Source organism: Nematolebias whitei, chromosome 3 (genome assembly GCF_014905685.2).
Source record: "Nematolebias whitei isolate Nwh7 chromosome 3, NemWhi1, whole genome shotgun sequence".
Taxonomy (NCBI): Eukaryota; Metazoa; Chordata; class Actinopteri; order Cyprinodontiformes; family Rivulidae; genus Nematolebias; species Nematolebias whitei.
In genome coordinates, this window is record NC_056500.1 from 8,670,646 (window position 1) to 8,682,182 (window position 11,537).

The 11,537-nt window shown below is 38.6% G+C and overlaps 1 protein-coding gene across 1 annotated transcript; it reads left to right on the forward strand.

The window, feature by feature from the left end:
• Window positions 1-1,750: 1,750 nt before the first annotated feature.
• LOC119407673 (ceruloplasmin) lies at window positions 1,751-10,239 on the forward strand (the record flags this gene model as incomplete). The annotated part of the gene is given in 23 exon segments (XM_037674492.1): window positions 1,751-1,989; window positions 2,077-2,289; window positions 2,734-2,907; window positions 2,997-3,088; window positions 3,829-3,991; window positions 4,102-4,240; window positions 4,335-4,474; window positions 4,884-5,024; window positions 5,114-5,158; window positions 5,272-5,486; window positions 5,749-5,899; window positions 6,076-6,288; window positions 7,083-7,290; window positions 7,467-7,606; window positions 7,879-8,007; window positions 8,226-8,332; window positions 8,404-8,459; window positions 8,570-8,641; window positions 8,844-8,935; window positions 9,197-9,336; window positions 9,442-9,498; window positions 9,861-9,966; window positions 10,073-10,239. Coding segments are annotated over 23 exon segments (3,058 nt in total), but the record flags the coding sequence as incomplete, so codon positions are not given.
• Between the last annotated feature and the right edge of the window lie 1,298 nt (window positions 10,240-11,537).

Here is an 11,537-nt window from a genome sequence, read left to right on the forward strand (position 1 = left end):
TCATAATTACATAATTGTTTAAAAATAATAGACATGAAGTATACAGTACCCTTTTTTTTTTACCTATTAATGGCAACTTCTTTGTCATTTTCTTCTTCTTCTTCTTCTTCTTCTTTCGACTTTTCCCTCTTCAGGGGGCACCACAGCGAGTCATCCTCCTCCAACTCTGTCCTCTGCATCCTCTGTCCTCACTCCAACTACCTCCATGTCTCTAACTGCATCCATATTTCTCCTCTTTGTCTTTTTCCTGGCAGCTATATTTCTAACATCCTTCTACCAATATACCCACTGTCCTTCCTCTGGACATGTCCAAACTATCTCAGTCTGGCCTCTAACTTTATCTCCCGGTTGTTCAACCTGTGCTGTACCTCTGATGATCTCATTCCTAATCTTATCCATCCTTGTCACTCCTAAGAATAACCTCAAGATCTTCATTTCGGACACTTTCAGTTCTTTCTGTCTTTTTGTCCATGTCTCTGTCTCCAAACCATACAACATATCTGGTTTCACCACTGTCTTGTAAACTTTTCCTTTTACCTTTGCTGACACAATTTTGTTGACCCCAAATATTTGAAGTCCTGCATCTTTGTGACCTCTGCTCCTTGTAGCCTCACTGTTGCACCTGTCTCCCTCTCATTCACACACATGTACTCTGTCTCTCTATGGCTGACTTTCATTCCTCTTCTTTCAAGTGCATACCTCCACCTCTCCAAGTTCTCTTCCACCTGTTCCATGTTCTCACCACAGATCACAATGTAATCTGCAAACATCATAGTCCATGAGGATTCCTGCCTGACCTCATCTGTTAGTCGGTCCATCACCTGAGCAAACAAGAAGGGGCTCAGAGCTGATCCTTGATGCACTCCCACCTCCACCTTGAAGCTATCTGTCACTATAGCACATCTCACCACTGTCCCGCTGTCCTCATACATGCCCGGTACCACCAACATATTTCTCTGCCACTCTAGATTTCCTCATGCAATTCCACATCTCCTCTCTCAACACCCTGTCAAATGTGTTTTCTGAATTCACAAAGACACAATGGAGTCCTTTCTGTCTTGCTTCCCTTCCACTTGGTCTCATGGCCACATGAAACATCTACCTTCCTTCTCTGCATCATGTCAGCCAGCACTTTACCTTTGCCTGTCATTGTCCCCACATTTAGAGTTGACTCCCCCATTCCTACTTTGTACATTCTGTACTTTCCTCTTCTCCCTCTGTCTCCTGACACGTTTCCCTCTTCGTGGTCTTAGACTAACAGTAACACAATTTCCGCCGGCACCCTGTTTGTCAACTGCACCGGTGGCGGTCGGTGTTTACCCCGACAAATGTGTTTTATGTTGGATGCCCTTCTGAACACAACACTCACCATTTACCTGGGCTTGGAGTCGCCTCAAAAGATACACTGCTTGTGCTCCCTAGTGGCTGTTTTAATGGCAAATTCAATGTTAAAAATAAAATACTTAAATATATATATATATAGATATATATATATATATATATATATATATATATATATATATTTTTTTTTTTAGCATATGAAAACTAGTTTCACTTTTTTGAGGAGACTAAGCACTATATGCTGAATGCTCTAGTTTTAAGTTATTCAGCAGGATGGAGTAACTTATACAGCTGATAACTCTAAAACAAAAAACTAAAAGCAAATCAATCTAAATCTAATGTAATGCTCGAAGAAAACGTTTTTATCGGTTATAAATACACAACTTGTTTTTCTTGAATGTTTTTGTAGAGAAGTCTTTTTAAAAAAAGGCCCCCAGCGTATTGGCTCAATCTACAAGAAGGCTGTGTATAAGCAGTTCAGCGATGCCACCTACAGGACAGAGGTGATGAAGCCAGAATGGCTGGGTTACCTGGGACCAATGGTGATGGCTGAGGAGGGAGACACTGTGATCATCCACCTAAAGAACACAGCATCCAGACCTTACAGCATCCACGCCCATGGACTCAATTACACCAAAGGCAATGAAGGTGAGAAACAAACTGAAGACACAAAAGACTCTGGACAGAATATGAAAGGTTAATAGATACATGATGTCTGTGTGTGTTTTCCTGCAGGAGCTCTGTACCCAGATGGCACTGATCACACGTTGAAGCACGACGACTCAGTGGCTCCTGGTGCAACTGTGATATACGAGTGGAGCCTCCCAGAATCTCACAGCCCAACATCGATGGACAGTAACTGCATGACCAGGTTCTACCACTCCCATGTCCGCCCACCACATGATATCAGCTCAGGACTGGTAGGACCCCTTCTCACCTGCAAGAAAGGTATTCTTTCAACTCAACTATAACCATGGAAAAGTGACATTACTTCAGATATTCTTGAGTTGTTTTTAAGTGTTTTTATTTGACATTTTCACTTTATGTTCAGCTTTATTTATACTTAGAGAAATATTGTGTTTTCCACTGCACGGACATAACAAAAGATGGAATGGTTACCGAGGTTTGTAATGAATGCTAACAAGAAGACGTTAAGGAGAAATGTCTGTCGTAACATAATGTACTGAATGACTGAATAAAAACATCAAATAAACCAACAACACAAGAAAAAATAAAATTAAAAATCTTTAACACAACTGAATGAAAACAGGCCAATATTGACAAAAGACAGTCTGTTCTTGTTCAAAAAGACTATGGTCTATTTTTTTAAATCCTTCAGTCATCATCTCTAATAAAAATGTATCTCAAATTGTCCTCTTTTCTGTTCTGTAGGAACTCTGGACATACATGGCGACAGGTCAGCAGACTACACGTATGCTCTGCTGTTCATGGTTTCAGATGAGAACCTCAGCTGGTATCTGGATGAGAACATACGGACACACATCACAAATCCTGACAGAAACCTGAAGGAGGATGAAGGTTTCATCGAGAGCAATAAGATGCATGGTGAGGGACTATGCATACTAAACACATACATGTACACGTGTGCTTAAATAGATCCAAACAGGCTAATTACATATATGTTTGTGTTGCAGCAATAAATGGTTTTCTTTTTGGTAACCTACCTGGACTGAGCATGTGCCAAGGCAACAAAATCCACTGGCACATGATTGGCTTAGGCAATGAGGTAACAATTAATATCACTGTAAACATATTGTAGAGGTGGTTTCCTTCAAACTCAAAACATTTTAAAGATCCAAAGGCCACTGCTGTAATGGGGTTGTTTTCCAATGCAGGCCAAGTAAAAGTCCAATGTCCAAACCAAGAATATTTCCTTTGATGGTTTTAATCATTTTCATCAAGAGGCATAAACATTTGTGCTCCTTCTCTGCTGTGGTAATAAACCATGGGCCCACCCCATTGCATGCTGGTCCTACACCTGTTCACCTATTTATGGGTGTCTTTACCAATCCTTCGTAATGAAGCAAACTAATGTAACTAAAATTACTTCTGTTAACAAGCTATTTTTTATTATATATTACAACAAAAAAGTAATCCTAAAAGAATTAAACTAATTAATCATTATTTCAAATATGAAAATATAAAACAGCTACTACACATTTTTGTCTAAGAATATTATCATATTTATTACAGGATTTTTCCAAACAATATTACATAATTTTGTGTTTTTCAACTGTTGTCACTCGATGTGTTTCTGTTAGTCTTATGCTCATATATGTTAATTGAACTTATCAGGTGTCAGTTAATATGGGTTTTAGAGTTCTCGTTTTAGTTGGAGACTTTCTTCACCAATGATCCTTCATATTCTGGGAAAAACAAAGCTGGTTTATTCTATTTTGTTTGGATACCTGAGTGATGTATATTAGCTTTAGTAATAACTGGATTAAAAATGTTATCTATCCACAGGTGGACATGCATTCTGTTCATTTCCACGGCCAGATCCTGACCACTCTGAACCACCACACCGACATGATCAGCCTTTTCCCGGCCTCCAGCACTACAGCAGAAATGGTGGCTGACAACCCTGGACACTGGCTGCTAACATGCACCGTCAATGACCATCTGATGGGTGAGAAAATGTGCTCCAGTCTCAAAATGAGGCTAATTACTTTTAGGACTGAAAGACTTTGTGATCACACTTGCCCGTTTTCTGGACGTTTGTGTGTTTTTCTTTTGTAGCTGGAATGCAGGCTTTGTTTGAGATCAAGAAGTGTTTTCCCAATGTCCACAAGCCCCGTCCTCACGGTGAGCTCCGACAGTTCTTTATTGCTGCTGAGGAGGAGGTCTGGGACTATGCTCCTGCAGTGCCCAGTGACAGGTTGGTTTCTCCATGTACACACAATAATTCAGACAGAAATGATCACGTTTCTGGTCAAACCTGCTAAGAAGAAATTCTTCATCTTTGTGTGCAGCGAGTCTGAAACATTTGTAACCAGAGGTCCAAAGCGCATTGGAAGCCGCTATAAGAAGGCTCGATATGTTGAATACACAGACGATACCTTCACGACAAAGATGCTTCGCAGTCTGGAGGAGCAGCACCTTGGAATTCTGGGTAATTCAAGCTAGGCATGGATTGAAAGCACAATTATTTTTCTTTCTTTCTTATTTCTGCTCATCCTTTCCCTCTTCTGCAATACAACAAACTATCTACATGTTCTCTTTCACCACGTTTTAAATGACCTCCTTGGTGTTAATGCTTTGATCTTTCTTCAGCATCTCTTTTCTGCACATCCCTAAAGCTAACCAAACATCACCTGTTTATCAGATAAACTTTATTTTGACCGATCTCAACTCTCAGCATCATTTACTAGAACAGAAAAATACGTTGAGCTTCATTTGTTGGAGAAAAACTAAATATTTAGCCAAGGTTTTTTTTACTATAAATATTCAAGACTTTAGAAGAACTTGACTGCGTAGGACATGTTTTAAAACATATGCTTTGCATTATTTTCTGTCTACAGGTCCTGTACTTCGAGCTGAAGAGAAAGACACAATCAGGGTGGTGTTTAAGAACAAAGCCAGCCGCCCCTACACAATACAGCCACATGGAGTACAGTACAGCATAGAACAGGATGGGACACTTTACTACAATGAACTAGAAGGTAAATACATGAATAAATACTGTTATTGACAATTCAGATCATCTCCTGGTCTCCTTCCTTCATCTAAAGTTTGACTTTTGTTTCGCCAGAAACACACACCGCAAAGAAACTCCGGGAGCTAAAGAAAGAGATAAGTGTGTTTGAATCTGCAGGACAGAAATGATTTGCATGATTTTTCTCAAACATTTTATTCTTGGCTGTTGCTACAAATAATAAAAACCCTTCTTTCTCTGTATAATTACTGTAGGAGTAGTGACTCCTCCCCCAGCTTCTATGGTCAGACCTGGAACAGTGCACACATATGAGTGGTCGGTACCTGAAGGTGCTGGTCCAGTACAAGGAGAGCCTGACTGTCTGAGCTATTTGTACTACTCTGCAGTAGATGCTATTAAAGACACAAGCTCCGGGCTGGTCGGGCCTCTCCTCATCTGTAGACCTGGATCTCTGAAAAAAGGAGCGCAGGTGACCGATTACAACAATAAGCAGCAGTGATTCAGATTTTTAGTACAGTACAACAAAGTCATACCAACTGATTAGTGTGCTCATTCGGTGGTTTTGTATGTAGTTTGCTTTATTTCCCTTATGACATTTTCCTCTACAATAAGTTTTAATATTGCACTCCAAAATCACTCATGTTAAGTAATTAGTTTAATTATGTTACTTTAAATGGTGACGGAAAAATGATAAATTGTGTTGCTTCCTTTCTCTCTCTTTTATGGTTCAGAAAAATTATAATAAAGAGTTTCACCTCATGGCCACAGTGTTTGATGAGAACCTCAGCTGGTATCTGAATGACAACATCAGAACTTTCACAACTTCACCCACCACTGTCAACAAGGAGGATGAAGACTTTGTGGAGAGCAACAAAATGCATGGTGAGTAAAACACTGCTGGCTTTTTAAAAAATATATTATTATTTCTGCAGTTATAGTTATTTAGTACATAATATTTCCTTTGGGTAAATATTTTTCCATGTCAAGTCCTGTTAAAATGTTTTCTAATGTGTGTGAAATAAACCGCCTTTTGTTTCATCTCTGCGTCTCTCTTTTAGCCATCAATGGGTTTGTGTACAGGAACCTGCCTGGACTGACCATGTGCAAGGGCGATAAAGTCACATGGCACCTCGCAGGGCTGGGCTCAGAAACAGACATCATCAGCCTTTACTTCGAAGGGAACCGGATCATCTATCGCCAGAACAGAAGAGACACTATCAGTGTTTTCCCTCACATCGCACACACTGTCACTATGGAGCCGGACAGCATGGGTATTTTTATTACATACGTATCTTGCAACCAGTACAAGCTTTAAACACACTGGCATTCATACAGGCATTTGAAATAAATAAATAAATATAAATATATAAAATATTTTCTAATAGTCCTAGACGTATAAGGCAGATAATCCACTAAACAATATTCATGACTTTGCAGAAACAAAACCTGCTGAAGTTATAATAAATTATTTGGGAGTGGTGGCGCAGAGGTTAGAGAGGTGGGCTTGTGATCCGAAGATCGCCGGTTCACGCCCCGGCCCCGACAACATCAAAATAAAATTGTGGGTGGGGTAGGTGAAACACCCACACTTGCCCGCACCCTCATTCGCCCCACTCTGGGCCCATGAGCAAGGCCCTTAACCCCCACCATGTGCTCCCTAAACAGGTCTCTCTTGAAAATGAGTTCTCGTGGCTCAATGAGACTAACCTGGATAAATAAAGGCTAAATGAAAAAAATTTAACATTCATATTTATAAAATAAAAACGTGGCACATTTTGCTTTCCAATCCAAAAAGCTGGAGTGAAATAAATACAAAAATTGCTTCAAAAAAGTATACAAAATAATTTGGGAAGAAAGTTAAGCAGTGACTTTTTTTTCTTTTGATGTAATAAATAGCTGATGGTTTGACTTTAGCTAAAAATGTTTTGAAACTCAGGTGAGACTAACTGAATGGGGAAAAACTGGCATGAAGATAAGATACCATCTGAAGCTATAGTCATACAACTGAGTTCTGCAATAATTTAAATATAGAAACAACCTTAGATGTGATGTTTATGCTTTTCAGGTCAGTTTGAAGTGGTTTCTGCCACAGTGGATCATTTTCGAAGTGGTATGCGAGCCAACTACACGGTAGAGAAGTGTGGTCTGTTCCAGCGCCAGAGCGAAGTGATGCTCCATTCAAAAACCTACTACATCGCTGCCGTGGAAACCGACTGGGACTACTCTCCGAACCGCACCTGGGAGGAAGAGATGTTCAGGAGCATGGGAATGAAGTAACTGAAAAATTGTACAATGATTATAAAATGTTGAATTTAAAACACAGACAATATGGCAGTATTTTTTTTATATTTATTAGATGGATAACTGTGTTTCATTAGCAATGGGAAATACTTGTTTGAAATTGCCTTACAAAGGTGAGCTTTAAACATCATATTCTCCCTTGCTGCAGTCCTGCCGTCATCTTTTTGGAAAAGCGTGATGGGTTTATTGGCTCTCAGTACAAGAAGGTTGTCTACAAACAGTTCACCAACGACAAGTTCACCAAGGAGGTGGAAAGAACACCTGATATGGAACATCTTGGCATAATGGGTAAAAATAGCAGTGATAACTTGGGTGTTTATAAATGTTTCAAATGGTTAATATTTTCTCTGGACATGTTTTTTTCTTAGTTGTTTTGCTGTTTGATTCTTTTTGAATGTTTCGTTTAGTTCTTTTGCATCCACCTGCAGTCTTTCCAACATTTTATTTTTACTCTTTTCCATCAATTTTTGAGTTTATTTCTGTGACAAAAACAGAAAGTATGCTATTGTAGGACTTCTTAAAACTCCAACTATAATGAAAACATGTCTCTTGCATTCCAGGGCCAATGATTCATGCTCAAGTGGGGGACAAAGTCAAGGTGGTGTTTAAAAATATGGCGTCCAGACCATATTCCATTCATGCCCACGGAGTAAAGACAGAAACTCCTGATGTATACCAAACTAAACCAGGTACAGGGATGTCTGAAACAACAGAAACACTTAGTAAACTTGACTTGGTAAACGTTTTAACATCGGTATTTATTGTTTGGAAGCACTAAAAGACAAAATAAAACTTAAAATGCCTAATTTTACTGTGAATATCTTTACCGCCGTTTTACAAAATTGTGTCTCTATACAACGTGCACAAAATAGAAATCCTTAAAAGTGATTTATGCTGTCTGTCACAGATGAAACTCACACATACACCTGGTATGTGAACAAGAATACAGGACCGACTGAAGAGCAGGAGGAGTGCGCTGTTTCAGCTTACTACTCTGAAGTCGACGTCATAAAGGTGCAACGATAAAACATGACCAGATGAGACAGAAAGATTCATTTAGACTTACAGTTTTTCTCTCCTCTCAGGATCTGTACAGCGGTCTGATTGGTCCACTGGTGATTTGTCGTCGTAGCTGGGCCAGGTGAATGTTTGACTTACCCCAAGCTGCAAAGACCCAACACAATATAATGTTTTTAAACATATTTTTGCACAGTAACAGTAAAAGTTTGAATAAAACTGTATTGTTTGCAGGAGTTTTGGACTAAAGAAGGAAGTAGAAGAATTTGCACTACTTATGTTGGTTTTTGACGAGAATGAAAGTTGGTAAGTGGAAGAAAATTTATTCTGGACATTCTACGCGCTGTTTTCCCACAATTAAAAGATGAAAACAGATATCCTGAATTCAGTCATAAAATTGTTGAGACATAAGTAAGACTCAGAATTTCCATGTTCATCCACCACCACCCCGGTTATTAGTTTTGGCTACACATTGCATTTAAATCACAAAGTATCTGTCAAATTGCAGGTATCTGGATGAAAACATCAGGAGACACATCAGGAATCCTCGTCCAAACTTAAAAGATGAAGAAGACTTTATTGAAAGCAACAAAATGCATGGTGAGACAAAACAAACCCACACAGTCTAGACATACAGGATATTACAATATCTTTATTTACAATGAAGTCCTATAAGTGTTGCATTAATTTTATAGTTTTTGGGACATTATAGTTTTAGACCTGGTATAAGCTAAAAATTATAATAAAAATAAAAATAAATAACCACTAAACAAGTCAATTTACCTTTCAGCAGTTAGTCATTTTTATAATAAAATAAAAATAGTCATTATTTATGTTTTGTTCTTATGTGTTTGTGTGCAGCTGTCAATGGTTATGTGTATGCCAATCTGAATGGTTTGAACATGGAGGTGGGCGATAAGGTGTACTGGTACCTGATGGGAATGGGCAATGAAGTGGACATACACACTGTGCACTGGCATGGCCATAGTGTGGAATATAAGGTACAACACATCAAGCTGATAAATACTGGACACTATCAGATAATCCTAAAATAAAAATCTTAGAATGCATAAATAATACCCTTTACAATATTCTTTACCCTGCAGCTGGGCGGAGGTCCTCATCGTGTAGACTCCTATGAGCTGCTTCCAGCTACCTTCCAGGTAAAACCTCAACAAACCTAAAATTTTTACAGATTTTAGGATTTAGACTCTTTTCTGTGTCTCAGTATTTAAATTTAAAGGGTTCACAAACTTTCAAGCACCACAGTATAAACATCACAAATCTAAAAAATATAAAGTGATGGCATGGAAGCGAAGTAAAAGTACACAAAACCCAACAGGCATGGCATGCTTTCACTGTAGACAAACAGTTACTGTATTTAGCACTGTTAAAAGTGAAATGGTGTAAAATGGTGCAAGAAAAATTATTAGAGATATTACACTTGTGGCTAATTTAAGTTGGGATTTATTACTTCTACTACTGAAAGGGTCAATTAACCAGAATCCTGTTGATTCTTGTTTAGACGGTGAAAATGCGTCCTCAGTTTCCTGGTACCTGGCTGGTCCACTGTCACATCTCCGACCACATTTCATCTGGAATGGAGGCAATGTATACTGTCACTGAAAAAGGTAATGAACCAAACACAACGTTCAAAACACAAATATTAAAAGGTATTGATAAGGGTGCTGTTTTAGATTAAAACTTGTTTTGTCTTTTTTTTTTATGTATCGACAGCAAAGAGAAGTGGACTCTTGGGTTAAACGGACAAAGAAAATAGATTTAACACTAAGACAAGTTAAACATTAATTTATCTGACCAGTTTACTAAATGCTAATCAAAACAACTACTGACTGCTACTGGAACAAATAACCTATCTTTACAAATGTTAAGTAAATTTTAACAATCCAATTTTCCATGTTTAAATAGTGTCAACAACTGCCAATTTGTTGTTTAAAATAAATAATAAAACTTTATTATTTACTACCTACTTTTTTGTATGCTTTCTGAAAGTAAGACAACAGTTTTGAAGAAGACAAATTAGCCTTGTAGTACACAGCTGTACACAGATGTTTTAGTTGAATTCTTAATCAAAGATTATTTTATTTCTGTAGACGGTGTTTCCGTCTGCACATATTGGCTTTTTTCTTTATGACATTATCTTTAACCCTGTATGACATTTTTTTAAATGTCTGTTTTGCAGATACAGTGTACTTTGCTTTTAATTTTTATTTATAGATCATCACACAGCAAACATTAACACAGGGATGAGGGAGCTTGGATTAAAAAGCCCAGCAATTCATTTTTGTTCTAGAACTGGCTCAAAGCAGCTGCCTGTTGGACTAGCTGTTATTCATTCTGGGACATTGCTTTTGAAAACTTTATTTCCTCTTTTATTCTGGGTTTAAATGGCTTTTTTGGATGATTCCTTCCTCCGGTATTGGATGCCGTGCAGCTGGAAGGATTTTAACTGAAACCCTTTCACTTTTGGACATTTGTTATTAAGCGTAACCATGACAACAAGGTGAGCAGCTGATTACCATCTCAAAGCTCAAATATCAAATACAACCCCAAATCCCAAATGAGTTGTAAAGGAGGCGCCGTGGATGCACCTCTGTCTACCTGGTGGAGGTACTCGAGTGACTGACTGCTGAGATCATTGGAGTTGACAGAAAACATGGCTCACGATAACAAGAAGACCAGGACCATCCCCCAACACCTGTAGCTGGTTGTCTACAATGATGAGGAGCATAACAAGCTGCTGAGAGGAGCGGCCATCACTCAGGGAGGAGTTCTGCCCGACATTCAGGTGGTCCTGCTGTCCAGGAGGACCAAGAGACCCTCTGCGTCCAGGTGGATGGATCAGCATCTATGGCCAGATTCTTCAGATCCACTGCGGGAGATCCTTCCTGCCCACAGCCATCAGCATCTATAACAACTCCTAATGAAACCAGGATGATGAGCTACAACATTTAATTTCCCTCTGGGATTAATAAAGTATTTTGAATTGACTCTAGACGTCAGAGCGTAACCTTATTTCTGCAGAACTATCCCAAAAAATTGTCCTTATCATTGTACATTAATGATGCTTGATGTAGAAAATAATATAAATACATTAATCTTTATTTAAATCAAATTATTATCTAAAGGATTCCAGGGTACTGATGGGTTAACTTGACTAAAGCTAGTATAAATGTAGTTT